The sequence below is a fragment of the Psittacula echo genome (genome assembly GCF_963264785.1).
Source record: "Psittacula echo genome assembly, chromosome: 1".
Classification (NCBI taxonomy): Eukaryota; Metazoa; Chordata; class Aves; order Psittaciformes; family Psittacidae; genus Psittacula; species Psittacula echo.
Genome location: NC_137735.1, coordinates 62,949,849 through 62,965,788, shown reverse-complemented (window position 1 = coordinate 62,965,788; position 15,940 = coordinate 62,949,849). Strand labels below are relative to the sequence as shown.

General features: G+C 45.7%; 1 protein-coding gene across 39 annotated transcripts in view; it reads right to left on the bottom strand.

The window, feature by feature from the left end:
- The window catches only part of AFF1 (ALF transcription elongation factor 1), a 165,528-nt gene that overhangs the window by 86,605 nt on the left and 62,983 nt on the right, over positions 1–15,940 (bottom strand). For 34 of the 39 annotated variants that reach the window (XM_080616604.1, XM_080616603.1, XM_080616578.1 and 31 more), the window contains exons 1-6: positions 14,469–14,787; positions 9,050–9,158; positions 8,291–8,518; positions 3,990–4,034; positions 2,632–2,709; positions 511–555 (exon numbers count right to left, since the gene is read on the bottom strand). In XM_080616604.1, the coding sequence (XP_080472730.1) occupies positions 511–555; positions 2,632–2,709; positions 3,990–4,034; positions 8,291–8,455 (333 nt within the window). In that variant the 5' untranslated portion in view covers positions 8,456–8,518; positions 9,050–9,158; positions 14,469–14,787. Of the gene's footprint in view, positions 1–510; positions 556–2,631; positions 2,710–3,989; positions 4,035–4,127; positions 4,797–8,290; positions 8,519–9,049; positions 9,159–14,468; positions 14,788–15,940 lie in introns of those variants that run through there. The other 5 variants (XM_080616583.1, XM_080616584.1, XM_080616585.1 and 2 more) reach the window with 3 other exon arrangements.

The following is a 15,940-nucleotide window of genomic DNA, read 5'->3' as shown; positions in this document are numbered from 1 at the left end:
GGATCTTTGTCTTGAACAGACGCTAAAACACCTTAATGGGCATTAATCTAGACAAAGCCTTTGGGGAAGCTGGGGCTCAGAAATTCAAAACCACTTGGTCGAAATCACACAAGACAGACTTTTCTTGTCTCCCTATTAAGTTTAAATCCTGAAGAACGTAATACTCACCCCCAGAAATAAAGGAATTCATATGGCCTGCCACCCTCACTGCTTTCCTCGAATAGTTACCTTATTTTCACTCTGTGCTCACTGAAAGGGTCACATGTACTCAGACCCAGCTGAGCACTGGGAGCCTGTGCACTGCCCACAGAGCCATCTCTGACACAGGTTACAGAGACGGTTTTGCTTGAGAGCTGGCTCAGCTTTGCGCAAATGGACTATAATTACAGTGACGGAGAAGCACAGCCCAGCAGCAGTGCCATGCACACAGGGATATTCCTCCTCCTCCCCCCCACTACTTTAATGTGTACAAAAGACAAACACGGAGATCTATTATTTAAGAGCACCTACCTGCAAAATGTCATTAACGGTTTGGGCATCACAGTGGAAGGGTCGCTACAAGGAAATAAAAAGAAGGAAGCGGCATGAGTTTGTTTGTTTACCAACTGACATGAGATAAACAGATGCACTCATCAAACATTTGCTTACCAACAGTTCTCCAAATGCCATGGGAGTCCATTAATAATAAAAGGCTAAAGAGCCCCAACAGAAGGGCAGTTTATTCTACAAAGCCTGTTGTTTTCAAGTCTTTAGTAGAAGATTGAGTCTTTCTCATCTTTATTAGAAGTGAAAGAGATTTCATTAAACAATGGTGCTTGTTCAGCTGACAGGATTCCCCTTGCTTCATAACTTGTGTTCTTCTATGCACTCAAGTGCACTCAGCAGAATAAGATGCCAGTATAAATAAACCCACTCAACCCACAGTACCCACTCAACGCGACACAACTGTCTTCCCATGAATAACAACTGTTCAGATTTGCTAGAGAAAAAAAATGGGAACACACACACACACACAGAGAAATACAAACTAAGACTAATCAGATAGCAATGCTAACATTATCATGCCTGTGAGCTTTACGTTTAGATTTGTCTTGTACTGATCTCAGCCAGCAGGAAGCACCAACCTTACAGTGAGTAAGGCCATTTTGTTAAGTGGAAATTGCCCGAGGTTACATTGCTACTGCAAAATAACGCACTTCTGCACTCTCTGGCAGCAGAGCCCCTGTAACAGCAGCTTGAGCTGCTCTAGGAAAGTCGGGAAGTTGCAGTCAGAGAATGACAAACCCCTGAGCAGAGAAGGCAATTTTCTGCGCAGATTGCCTAAGACTAGGATTAATTTTCACAGAGGGTTAATAATTACCGCAAGACACACCATTTTTAGCACAGAAAATTCACCTCATTTCATCAAAACCACAATGGCCACAACAAACAAGACAAAAGGTGGAAGAGAGAGAAGAAAAAGCAAAATGAAACTCAAAGAAAACTGAAACAGAAAACCAACTTTAAAAAACCTTCTCATCTGACTGTCTTTGTGGAAAGAGAAGAAACTCGGCTCCAGTGCAGCACTAACAAGGCACCGCACACTGCAGCAGCTGTAAAATGTACCTTTGGGGATGCACTTGTTCAGGTTCTGTTCTAGCTTCAGGTAGCCAGCTGGGTGGGCTTAGCAGTGCAGGAGGAGCAGAAACAAGCAACACATCCTACATCTCCCCTCTCACCAACTTAGTTCTTGACTGTCATGGAGCAAGACTCTTACAATTCCAGCAAAGCAAAGCTAAAGTACATCTGCTTGCCATTGCTCCCAGCATTAACTTTCGCTTCTACATTTCATGAAAAACAAAAACCACGTTATACTTTTTCCTTTATGCACACCAAAGCAACACTGAGGCACCAGAGATATTTACAGAATTCCTACAAAGAAAGGACAAAGTGCAAATTGAGAATAAAATACATCATCTCTCAATAGCAGTGTATCAGTGATGCGATTTCCTTGTGTTTGTTACCGTAATCGATACTTTGAGCAACTTGTCAAAGAATAACTCCGAAGCGTCCAATAGTCTAAGCTGGCCTGACGTACCTTAGCCTGGACAGAAATGATACGTGCTACTGCTGCTAGCCCATTAGTGGTATGTGCATTGTTGAAGAAATACTAAAAAAAAGAAATTAAAACAGCTGCCAAACACTTCTGTTGAACACAGCGAATGTTTCTGTTAACCAAAAAATGCTTCGGTCGGTAACAAAATGAGATGCTTGAAATACTTCTGAAAAGCAGTCACATTTGAAGCCCACATTTGAATATCTAAGTCCTTGAAACTTCATTTCTTCATCGCCCCTCAAACACCTTACAAGTCTAAAAATAGACAGCTTGCTCAAAACATAAGAAAGACGAAAGATAATTATGCTACCATAGAGCCCACTCGAAAACAATTGCTCAGAAGAAAAATCACTCAAGGAAAACGATGCATTGCAAGTAACCGTTACACAATTCAAAATCCATTGTGACCTCTAAAGATAATCTCTCCTAAAAGCTTTTACCTAGGAAAGGAGGACAAAATCAGAGGACAATACGTGCAAGAGCTGGAAAGCTCTCTTCTAATTTATCAAAAGCCTTGGCAAAAAGAGGGTGTTTACCTTCAGAAATTTGGAAGGCTCTGCAGTAGAAGGAGGAGAAATATCTGTCAGAAGAGGTGGCCATGATTGGGTCATTTCCTGGAAAGCGAATGACAGAAGTGGGTTACAGTGTTTTTGCTGATACAGGCAGCTGAAGTTTTACCTTTAAGAGATTTATATTCATGTACAAAAAAAAAGCTGACCCCATCGTAAACCCAAGAGGCAATACCACAGCAAGAAGCCCTCTTTGAGTTCAGCAAGCCAGACCATCATGAGGACTTGCTCCTTTTCTCCAAGCATACTTGCACTGCCCAATTAGCAGCAATCTCAGTGAAGCTTGTAGAGAGTTAAATAAAGGCAAAAGTACATAAAAGCTGTAAATGTGTAGCTCTGGACTTCTTCAAAGTTCAGGAGCTTCCTATTATGGGAAGTTCCTATATCCCCTTACAGCAACAACACTGTGAAAGGCTTTTCAAAACTCAAGGAGGTCAGCCAGGGAGCTCTGACTGCCAGCAATTCCTCACGCTATTCCACCTGAAACACTGGCTTTTGCTCTGACTGACCAAGATGCCTTTGCTGCGAGGTCCAAGACATGGTTTCAAACCAAAGAGAGAGGCTGCCTGAGGGGCTAGGTCTTTCAGAGCCTTTCCGCCCTGTTGCCCTGCCCTAACTCTCACCCAGGTGAGAGTTAGCTTGTTGGGCTAAGCCATGGTCCAGGTGAGAGCAGAGCACATAGACCACAGCCACAAGATAGGGATCAACCTCCAACCTGCCTCTTCTGGCACCACAGCTGGACACAGGTGACTGGCCTAAAGCTTTGGCTGGCACTGCAACAAACAGTTGCAGCCTGAGCAGCCTAGCACAGACAAGGATCTTTGTCTTGAACAGACGCTAAAACACCTTAATGGGCATTAATCTAGACAAAGCCTTTGGGGAAGCTGGGGCTCAGAAATTCAGAACCACTTGGTCGAAATCACACAAGACAGACTTTTCTTGTCTCCCTATTAAGTTTAAATCCTGAAGAACGTAATACTCACCCCCAGAAATAAATGAATTCATATGGCCTGCCACCCTCACTGCTTTCCTCGAATAGTTACCTTATTTTCACTCTGTGCTCACTGAAAGGGTCACATGTACTCAGACCCAGCTGAGCACTGGGAGCCTGTGCACTGCCCACAGAGCCATCTCTGACACAGGTTACAGAGACGGTTTTGCTTGAGAGCTGGCTCAGCTTTGCGCAAATGGACTATAATTACAGTGACGGAGAAGCACAGCCCAGCAGCAGTGCCATGCACACAGGGATATTCCTCCTCCTCCCCCCCACTACTTTAATGTGTACAAAAGACAAACACGGAGATCTATTATTTAAGAGCACCTACCTGCAAAATGTCATTAACGGTTTGGGCATCACAGTGGAAGGGTCGCTACAAGGAAATAAAAAGAAGGAAGCGGCATGAGTTTGTTTGTTTACCAACTGACATGAGATAAACAGATGCACTCATCAAACATTTGCTTACCAACAGTTCTCCAAATGCCATGGGAGTCCATTAATAATAAAAGGCTAAAGAGCCCCAACAGAAGGGCAGTTTATTCTACAAAGCCTGTTGTTTTCAAGTCTTTAGTAGAAGATTGAGTCTTTCTCATCTTTATTAGAAGTGAAAGAGATTTCATTAAACAATGGTGCTTGTTCAGCTGACAGGATTCCCCTTGCTTCATAACTTGTGTTCTTCTATGCACTCAAGTGCACTCAGCAGAATAAGATGCCAGTATAAATAAACCCACTCAACCCACAGTACCCGCTCAACGCGACACAACTGTCTTCCCATGAATAACAACTGTTCAGATTTGCTAGAGAAAAAAAATGGGAACACACACACACACACAGAGAAATACAAACTAAGACTAATCAGATAGCAATGCTAACATTATCATGCCTGTGAGCTTTACGTTTAGATTTGTCTTGTACTGATCTCAGCCAGCAGGAAGCACCAACCTTACAGTGAGTAAGGCCATTTTGTTAAGTGGAAATTGCCCGAGGTTACATTGCTACTGCAAAATAACGCACTTCTGCACTCTCTGGCAGCAGAGCCCCTGTAACAGCAGCTTGAGCTGCTCTAGGAAAGTCGGGAAGTTGCAGTCAGAGAATGACAAACCCCTGAGCAGAGAAGGCAATTTTCTGCGCAGATTGCCTAAGACTAGGATTTATTTTCACAGAGGGTTAATAATTACCGCAAGACACACCATTTTTAGCACAGAAAATTCACCTCATTTCATCAAAACCACAATGGCCACAACAAACAAGACAAAAGGTGGAAGAGAGAGAAGAAAAAGCAAAATGAAACTCAAAGAAAACTGAAACAGAAAACCAACTTTAAAAAACCTTCTCATCTGACTGTCTTTGTGGAAAGAGAAGAAACTCGGCTCCAGTGCAGCACTAACAAGGCACCGCACACTGCAGCAGCTGTAAAATGTACCTTTGGGGATGCACTTGTTCAAGTTCTGTTCTAGCTTCAGGTAGCCAGCTGGGTGGGCTTAGCAGTGCAGGAGGAGCAGAAACAAGCAACACATCCTACATCTCCCCTCTCACCAACTTAGTTCTTGACTGTCATGGAGCAAGACTCTTACAATTCCAGCAAAGCAAAGCTAAAGTACATCTGCTTGCCATTGCTCCCAGCATTAACTTTCGCTTCTACATTTCATGAAAAACAAAAACCACGTTATACTTTTTCCTTTATGCACACCAAAGCAACACTGAGGCACCAGAGATATTTACAGAAGGGCTCTGCCTCATCCAGCGAGGCAGAAATCTTTAAAGTTACATCAAAATCTCCTCAGTCTCATATTTGTGTTTATGCTGCTTGCTTGGTTTTGACACTCAAGACTTGATGGCAGACTACAAATCAAATCCACCAGTCTCAAAGTCCACAGGAGCCTTCTAAAATAATTTATCTGGGTGCTATTTCAGGTCTTCTGTGAGCCCCAGTTTAACCAGCAGTTTGCAAGTAGCCAAGTCCCCTGCGGATGATTTCACAAGCACACTTAACCCATTCAAGTCCGCTCCTCTCCTTCCCAAGGCAACGCTAAAGTTATGTCACCGAAACAATGCTGTACCTCCAGGCACTTCCCTGCTTCTGTCCCAGCATCAACCCAGAAGCCCCACTCACAAGACAAGACAGCAGCTCCAGCCTGCCACCACCCTCACTGCAGGTTTGAAAACAAATCAAACCATTTCCATGAACTTTTACTCTTGCTTTCTTCAGCTGACACTGAAGGCTCCTGGCAATGGAAGCATTTTACATCAAAATGCTCAGTAAACAATGGTTGCACTGTCCTGTTCCTGCCTGGGTGCCTGGAGGAAACAAAACATTCTTTAAAGATTTTACACGCTTTTCTAACTCCGAGATGGATTATTTTGCTCAATCTAAAACTAAACGCATGGACCTCCTTCTTGTGTTCAAAGAGCTTCTTCAGAGAAAAGGCAAAAATCACCGGTTGGTCTTCCTTTGCCTGAAGGAGCAATAGCGTTTGTGTTCTGGGGGAACAGACTGTTGATATGTCCTAATGAAGGATTCTTTAAAAATCTGGAGTTGCTGAAAGCAATTCCTTGTCAGCCTTCATCTAATAATAGCGTAATTGAAATCCAGACAACCTAAACATGAAAATTAAAATGCAGCATCACCTGCATATAGCCATGTAAACCAGAACACCAGCCAAAGCTGATTATTTCACTAGGAAATTGCTCTACATAAACAGCCTCTGGACAAAAACACCTCCCCGTTTTACTACCGTCTGTACAGTACCTCTCAATCACCCAATTCTGACCCCTTAATTCCGCAAAATTTTCTTACCTACTGCCCCCTTTAATTCTCTCCGGGAAATAATTAATACTGCTTAATACGAATCTATAAATCTTATGTCAGTAACAGGCTGACTCTGTGTCCTTTTATTCCCTTCACAACAAGCACAAGGGGTTTTGCAATACAAGTGTGGAAGGTATGAAAAGCATTTGAGTGAGAGCAGTAAGCCATGATTTCAGGTATCTTCTCATTTCTAATACCACATTGTCAATTGGCTAGGTACTTTTCACAGTACTTTGAATAGCTGACTCCTTGCCTACTCCAGGGAAAAAAACCTGCTCACTCTAACTGGTCCAGATAAAGCTGGACAAGTAGCAGAGCTAAAGAAAATTCATGTCACAGGAGATTCTTGTTGAGAAGATCTGTCAGCTGAATAAATAAAATAAATCTGTGCTCTGCTGACACAACTGAATTTACAGAGGAATTTTTGTTAATGTAAAATAATCACAGGAAAGGAGCAGGGCAGGAGGACAAATCACAGCTTTGATATTATTCTAGGGGCTGGAGGGGAAAAGAGCTCAGGCAGCTCAGTAGAAAGCTACTGATTTCTAATACTTTTCTAAAGAAAAAGAGCATGATATCATGCAGCAAAGTCATCTGCAAAACTTCATACGACCATTAGTAGGAATGGTTTTAAGACTAGTACGTATATACGCAGAAGTGATACATCCACTATAGCAAAGCTGTTTGAAAACCACCGAGTGCCATAATTACATAAATATGCAGCACAAGTTGGGAGATTCAAATGATGGGGTACACACTTCTGAGGTTCCAAGTTTTCAGAAGCTCTAGCTTTACTTCCTAAAGTGATTTAACCATTTGAGGGTTTATGCATTGCTGCAGGTCAGCAGGCATCAGGCTATTAAAACCAAACAGCATTTTGCAACTGAATGCTAGTCACTTAGATCCAAACCGAGCATAGCTACTGTTTGGTTGGGTTTAGTTTGTGTCTTTTACTTGTTTGTTTTTAATCCTGTGCATTAAGGTACCTGTTAACAATACAAGCGAGTACAAAGGATACACTTTGGTTCTCGAATCAACTGCTTTCACCAGAAAAAAAGTTATGTAGCGGTAGGATGTGCACTGCCAAGCCTACTTTGAAGCAAATGAAGTCTCTCAGCATTAAAGGATTTTCACAACTTCTCATCAATGTCATTCTGCCCCTTTCCTCTCATTTTCCACAAGAAATTGCCTACAGCCGTTTGCAGCTGATCCATACCCTCTTCCACAAAACCCAGATGGCACCCACACTCTCCCTTTCTATTACAAAGGCAAAATACAATCTCAAAGCTACCTCCACCACTCTCCTTACCCAGCTGCCTTAGGTCTCAGTCCTTGACAGAGCAAGGACAAGTGTAGTGACTAGAACGCAGATATGCTCCAGCTTGCTGCCCAGGATGCCTTCTGCTTACAACAACAAACACAAACGAGTTCTGCTCCTTTTGCTCATAGTTGGGGGACAAGAAAGAGCCTGCAGTCTTTCTCTGAATGCAGAATGTTAGAGGGCTTTCAGGATCTTGCTTATGATGTAGAATTCTACTTTGGCACTAAATTTGCTTCAAGAAATTGCTCAAAAAGCATTTGATGGAGCGGGAAGCAGAATGGTGTCATGCTGCCCAAGGCTAAGTCCATCTGGTAGAAAGCTTCAGGATCTTTTTTGTTTACATTGATGCTTTCCTGAGGGTCTACAGTTACATCTTGCAAACTTACTTAGGAGAACCCTGTGGTGTTCACAATTATCCAGAACCACAAAAACCCCAAGGTTTTCTTCTTGATTGTACCATTTCATAGGCAGTTGAGTGGTGAGCACAAGGAGCACTTACAGCCGTAGTGTGTGTCATGGTTGTGTCATGGAATGAAGGTGATGATATAAGGCTGGTATTTTCATCAAGGAACTGCGGGAAATGAGGTGCTTCAGGTGAGACCGGTGGCAGAACTTCGTGAAGCCCTAGGAAATTCCACTGGTTTTGGGAGTTGATGAATCCCATGACATCCTCGTAGTTGCCCAGCACGTTCCGAATTTGGTTTGACAAGTCATCTCTTTTATTAGTCTGCAACAAAAGAACATAGGCAGAAATGGAAAAAGCTTGGACCCTCAACTTCAAGAGATTCAGCTCCGTAAGAGAGATTCTTCAGGATCTTAATTTCATCACCATGTATCATCTTGATCCTGCGGTGCAGTCCCTCCAAAGCAAGTGGGAATGCTCTACTCAGTTCTTCTGAGCCAAACTTGTACATGGGCCTGCAGTCTTTAGGAACACTAACATCAGACCCGTTTGTTTCCACCACAGCTGCACACAGACAGGCAGCCAAGCTGCTCTTAGGGGCACTCCCCTCAAACTCCCAAACTACAGGAAGTAGCCCCCAAATGAATCTGCCCAGCCCAAAGACCTTACTGCGCTTGCACCATCTTCAGAGCTTTAAACACATACTCGCATGAGTTTAAGTTAGGCAGATGGGGAGATGCTGGTTCTGCGCGCATCATACTCTAGTCTGCTACACCATAGGCAGAAGCCACAGCTCTGCTCTTAAAGCTCCAGCCACCTTTCCTCCTCTCCCTCCACCACACCCCCCACCATTACCTTATAGGGTGCTGCAAAGAGCGGAGGCTTCTCAGGGAGCTTGGTTTTCTCCTGCAGAGCCTCCCCTCTCTCTCTAGCACGCAGCAGGTTTCTGACCTCATTGTATAAGCTTCAGGAAAGAGAGAAAGAAAGGACGGTTAACACTTTACACCACTGTTATCAACAAGTACCTACTGTGCTTTCCAGACAACAGTGTACGTCCAGCATGAAAGCCATTTTGAACAGGATGCTTAGAGTTGACAAATCAGTTATGTCATGTTACCGCATGGTAATATAATACATACAAGGTACCGCAGCCATCCTTCTCAGCAGTTTCTACTCTTGACAGCATACATCAAGAAAGGTGGGAAGGGAAAAACTAGCCATCCATGGAATTGTGAAACACTGCTTCCAGACTCTTCTCAGTGGTGCCCAACGACAGGACGAGGACCAATGGCCATAAACTAAAACACAACAAGTTTCACCTCCACGTGAGGAAGAACTTCTTTACATTGAGGGTGGCAGAGCACTGGAACAAGCTGCCCAGGAGAGTAGTGGTGTCCCCCTCTCTGGAGACATTCAGATCCTGCCTGGGCACGTTCCTGTGTAATCTGCTCTAGGTGGCCCTGCCTTGCCAGGGCGGGTGGGCTAGATGATCTCCAGAGGTCCCTTCCAATCCTCAGGATTCTGTGATTCTGTGTGACTCTTCACCTGAGAGTAAAAAGGAATCTCCTATTTGGAAGGTGTTGCTGCTTTCAGAGATGGAACTTTGCCAGCTTTATAAACAGGCTTGGAAACTTAGTCTTTACCTGCTTACCTGCCAAACTGTGCAGTTGCGTTCAAAGCAATCATGCAAATGTATTTAAAGTGGTGGTCTCAGAAATTTGGAAAGCACCAGGTCAAATGCCCCTGTTCCTCCTCAACCACATATGCATACACTCAATTCCACCAGCCCCACATCAAAACAGCAATAAAGCTGTGTCACATGCACAGCAGAATAACTTCATGGGAAGCCAGATCCTTTAAACTACACCACCTCTGTGAAATACTGCTGCAAAATATGGGAATATTTATGGACATTTGTCAAGCAGCAGCATGGAGGCACAGTATGTGGATGCAGGTATTGGCCTCCTCTCCTATTTCTACTCTACTCGCAAGCACGCTATGTGGACGCATATTTTTCTCTCCTCCCTCCTCTTTCTACCCTACTGCACACTCTACTGCACACATGCAATTCCTGTATTCTTCTTAGTACGCTCAACTTCTCGAGCGTCCCAGTTTGGAAGGGAAGAGCCTTGCCTTCCCCACCACTGACATCTTCTCAAATCCCACACCAATGAGCACCTACTGAAAGTCGAGCTAGAGGACCGGCTTTCCTGAAACAGTTCATCAAGAGGTCCAATTACTGCAGAAGTGGTTTCCTGACACAAGGTGAGCTATGGAAAACTATGCTGTCTGATGGCAAACTTCCGTTTATGCAGCTTCCGCAGCAAGGATGTACTGTGCCACTAAGACTGAAAAACATATTCAGGGTTAGACTGGGCACATTTAAAAGAGTTTCTAACTTTGTTACTGCTGAGCTGTTTCCAAACATAGCAAACCGGAAGTGTCCAGTAAGCTCTCCTATACCTCGCTGCTGCAAACAATTTGGAAAAAAGAAGGAATCACAGATCCCTGATTCAGTAAATATACACCAATAAATATAAATCCTTCTGTTACAAACAATGTATAAGAGAAGCATTTCCTCTCTGCACCTAATGTCATTTTGCACATCAGCAATCTCATATACATAATCAGTTAGTTGATCGCTTGCCCTGCGTGCCAGGAAAGCTTTGTGCTGCCAGACATGGGAGATACCAACTGCACAAGACGTATAATTCCCAAGAGGAATTATAATTCCTAAGAGGAATTATAAGGCAAACTAGAAGGAATCTTGGCTACACCTACTACTTGAAATTGTGCCTGCAAGAATGATTTTTTAAGTGAATGCATTTCAAGTTGACCACAGTTTTTTAACCTATCTGTTCGAGTTATCTGCAAAATTTTTACTCAATGAAACACCATTCTCCAAACATTCCAGGAAGTATAAAATTATTCTGTAAACGATGGTTGGACTTGATGATCTTAAAGGTCTTTTCCAACCTCCTTGATTCTGTGATTCTATTCTATGACTCTAATCTACCTCGGATCACTAAGCTCCTCTTCCCTCACCGGTCCCCAGTCCATTTCCCCCGTGGCTGCACGAGCGCTTGAGCCAACACAGCAGGGAGGGCAAGTGGCAGCCCTTGCTTCTTGTCAGCCTCTTTGTCCTGTGGTCAGTACCTTAACAAATTATACAACTCTCTTGCAAGGAGCTCTTCTGATATGTTCAGACTAATCAACACCTACTGCAACAAGGTGCTCAGCTCCACCTCTGCCCCCCCCCCCCAATTTTTCGAAGCTACCACCAAGTATGCTTTTGAGCCCAATGATAGTATTCAGTGCAATGGTGATGACACAAAAGGACAATTTTAAGTTCATTTTAATTCCTCCTCCTTGAGCATCAGCTGTTTTCCCTGTCATTTTTTCCCATCAGTTCTTCAGCCATAATTTTCAGCATTTGATAGACAGAGGAACATACGGGAAATTAAAAGACATGATGGGGATCTACTTGTGTGACCCCTTCACTTTAACATCAACCCAAAGCTCCTTCTCCCACTCCATGTCTTCTGATACATGTGTGTGTTTTGGTCAGCACAACGCTGCTGACATCTCAGCCTGCCCTGCTGCTATTTCTGTCTTGATCCACACCATTAATGCCAAAAGTCAGACCTACACAGTACTTTGCAATCCAACTGCAACATCAAATACACATACTTGTTTGTTTTCTCCCCAGTACTTATTAAATTACTCACAGTGTTGCCTGGAGTACACAGCACACACAGATATTATATGCTAGCTTTCCCCCAGGTACATTTTGTTACTGCAGTTTGCAGATTGTTGCAGCACCCTTCAGATCCAGGCCTCCTGCAGACAAGCTGTTCCACTGGCACAGCTCGCTGCTCAAGCCCAAGCTGATAAGAAATGAAGGCACTTTAAAATGCTCATCTAAACAATACCTAAGGACAAAAGCCACAGCCAAACCATCTCTTTTAAAAACAGGTTGGTTTAAAATGACTGAATCTCATTTTTACCTTCCCAGGTAAGAGGTGGTTTGCCTCCTTCAGAGGGGACAGAGAAAGACCCAAAAGCCATGGGGTTGAACACAAGCCTCTTGGGGAACACTGTCAAGGCTGAGAGAGTAACTTCTCTTCTACAAGACCCATTCCCAGCCTCCCTAACAATCTCAGTTACCTTTCAAAAACTCTTTAACATCCATCACTTTATAATCTGCATTATTATTTAGTAAGGCACATGCAACAGTACTGGAATACTTGAGGTCTTTCAAGGTGCACGCTGGTAGTAGTGGCCATTCCTATACAGCACTGAGGACTTGGCGTAACAGCTTCAGCATGCCACTGGTCATGCATCCTCTCTTGTAATGACTTCACTACCCCCTGCTTGCTGAGCTTGCAACAGGAATCTAAAATTTGTTTCCCTCGTCAGCTTCTTAACATAAAATTTATTGGCAAGGAGATAATGCAGATCAACTTTTTCAAACAAACAACAAAGACAGGCAATACTTCAGACGGATCTGGTTAACAAGCTGGGTATAATTTCCACACAACTAAAGGCTGATGTTGGGAGTCAGTGGGGATGCACATGTTTATCTGTGTTCTCCCTTTGCATGGTAAAACTTCACAGAACATGACCCCGTATTAACTGTTTGGGGATTTTTATCTATGGTTGCTGTATTTTACAGCTTGAGCAGCATCCTCACAAATGAAAAGCCAATGCGTACGATGGAGGAAAAGGGAGGCTACAGAATGGCAGGTGCACATCTTGTCTCCGTGCCTGCCTCAAACAGCAGCTGTGGGGCATGCTCCTTTCTCCTACCCCACAGGACTCAGCCCTTGCTCCTTCTTCCTCACGGTCACTGTGAGCTATGCACTGTAGAGAACTGCATTCTCTCTACAATTCACCTTACACGTCTGGGATGCGCTGCACTGACCCCAGTGCCAGACTTGCCTTTTCTCGGCCAGTTTGCTAAGGCTGGCAGGTACTGCTAGGCCCTGCTCCCATGTGCCCTCCTGCCACCCAGGAAAATGGCTGTGCGACCTCCGAGACATCAAGCATGACTCTAGCCTTGGAGCCAAGCCAAGCTTCACAGCCAGCCAGCAGCACCAACATTTATGCTGTAGCCTCTCTTAGCAGGCAGCCTATTAAAGCAACGCGCTGATACTGCAGGCCAGTAAATCATGCGAGTAAGTGATCATACAAGGGAAAGGGAAAGGGAAAGGATGCTGCAAAATTAAACCTTTGCCACTTTAAGTGCTCCCAGTCTCCCCACATGCAGAGAGAGCAGGCAGACAGAGCTAGGGAAGAGTTCAGCTGTTAACGAAGCAATCAATCTTCCCATCCTTCTTCCCCAAACCTCAGGGCTCCGTCATCTTGCACTTTGTAATTTAAAGCCGTCTCTTGGCTTCAAGCCTGCACAAAAGCACCACCGTGAAAACACACTGCGGGGCGCCAGACTGCTGTGCAGGATATACCACCAGTTTTAATTACTTGTACTTATTCCTCGCCTGGAGCACAGGGGAGCAGGGTGGGAGGGGGCTAAAGAGCAACGAGAGGAGTTTCTCCCTGTGGCATTTCGGAAACGCTCGTTAAAGCCTCGTAAAAGCTAACAGGCATTTAACGGGTACCTTAACCAGCACTGCTTCATCCCATACCGTGACTTAAGAAAAGCCGCCTCCCCCCCCCATGCTGAGGGCGAAATGCACTTTAGACAGGATGCCCCCCGCCCCCCAGCAGGCAGAACACAGTCAACCGAAAAGGATTTCACCGCCATTGCTGCAGTCGCTTCAGTTCTACTGCCTGACAGCAACTACATCGGACCCTCCTTTTTCGTACTCTTCTCTACAACCATTTCCCACCTATCCAGCAGACCTGCACACAGGCAGACGCAACCTCCCATTGACGCTGCCAGCTCTCCGACCCAAGCAAACATAAACCATTTCCCACCTCTTCAAACACTGCTGCGGGCAACCACAGAAACCTGTTTAGGCTGGGCTGGCTACAGCAGAAAACAACCAAAACAGACAGGGACAAGCCCGCAAGGGAGGAGAAAATCAGTTTCCAAGTGGTGTTAACTTGTTGGGGAGAATTAAGACCCTGGGTTTCCTGCTAAAAGAAACTTTATGCTGAGCTGAGGCAGCGGCACTTCAGCCAGCGAAACGCATCAACGGAATTCAGCCAGGACGCGTCTCCACACACACTGCACCAACAGCAAACTCTGCCTGGCAAGGAGTGAAGGCATCATTACCACACCAACAGCGACACAAGCTCTTGAACGCCGTACCTCCATTGGGCAGCCGTGCCCAAGTTTAACGCCCCAAGTGTCTTCTCTCCAGGAGTTCTTTCCCCAGCTACCCAGGCTCTCCCCTGCTGCCAACGCCTCCTCGTCCATGTGGCGGTGCCGCGCCGCCCTCCTCCCGGCGCCCGTCAGCGTGCGGCTCCGAGCCGCCACCGCACCCCTCTCTCCCCGCAGCCCGGCGCCCCGAGCCCGGGCTGCCTCACACTCATCTTGACAGACATCCGGGCACCCCCGCCCTGCCCCGACGCCAGGCATGCCCGGCCGGCGACGAGGAGCATGATGCGGCCCTCGGCACTTGCAGCTGGCAGGAGGGAACTGACGGGGGGGACCTGACCACACAACCCGCTATGAAAAACCAAGATCTGGCTCGCAGCGTGCGAACATCAGCCGCGGCCCGCTGCTCTTTTAGTCCTCTGCCGCGTTATGGGGAGCGGGTCTGGCAGCAGCTCACTGCCCCCACAGGTACCCGCACTGGGGGGCACCCAGCACCCTTTTTAGCAGCGCTGTCATGGTACGACCCAACCTCCTAAATTGGGCAGGTTGTTCTGGCAGCGCAGCAGAGCGGCGCGATTGGACAGGAGCGGGAGGGCGCTGCCGCCGCAGCCAATCAGCGGAGCGGCCCCGCCGGCGCCCGAGTCTCCTCAGCCGGGCCGCTTGCTGCCGGCGCTCTGGGGAGACCGCGAATACCGCTGCGAGCGGCGGCTGCCTGCCCTCTGCCGCATCCCTGCCAGGGGCTGGGGCGTGTGCGTATGGGTGTGCAACGTCTGCTTGCTTTTGTAGAGGAAAAGAGGCTCGCATCGCTTTTAGCGTTTTCAAAAGCGAGCACAGAACGCACGTGGCTGCGCAGACGGAGCGAAGGAAAAGCAAAGCTGAGGCTGCTGCTAAAGTTGCAAGTGCCCCTACTTGAAATTGCAGGCTAAGAAACCTGGGAAAAATGAAACCTCTCACCCAAGTTCTGCTGGGCTCTAGGCCTGGTGGCGGTTTGTAGACTCACTCCAAAGCAGCAATGCCTGTCCTTTGCTCTGCGTGTTCCTTGGCACAACGATAAAACCAAACTGCTCCTGCAACTCCTTTCAACCAGTAATTAACCAAACATCTGCCCAACATCCCCTCGACTGCTTTCAGCACAGCTGAGATTTAAACCAGCACTGAAACAAGGTTACACTCCTCATTTTCTGGTTCAGAGCACAACTTGCATCAAAGCACTCGGCACGTAACCAGGGAACAGTTTATACCCCATTTATAGCAAATAATAAATTACAATTTTAAAAGGCCATTTCCATAAAGCTTCTACATAAAGCTACATAAAACATACAATTTTAAGTACATAGTTTTACAATGTAAAAACAATCAGAAAATGTTTGGGTTCTTCCCATTCCACATCTTTGACCCAAAAGGAAAGATCCCTCAGGGGAGGACTCCTCACACTCTTCCCCTGCTCCAGCGTGGGGTCCCTC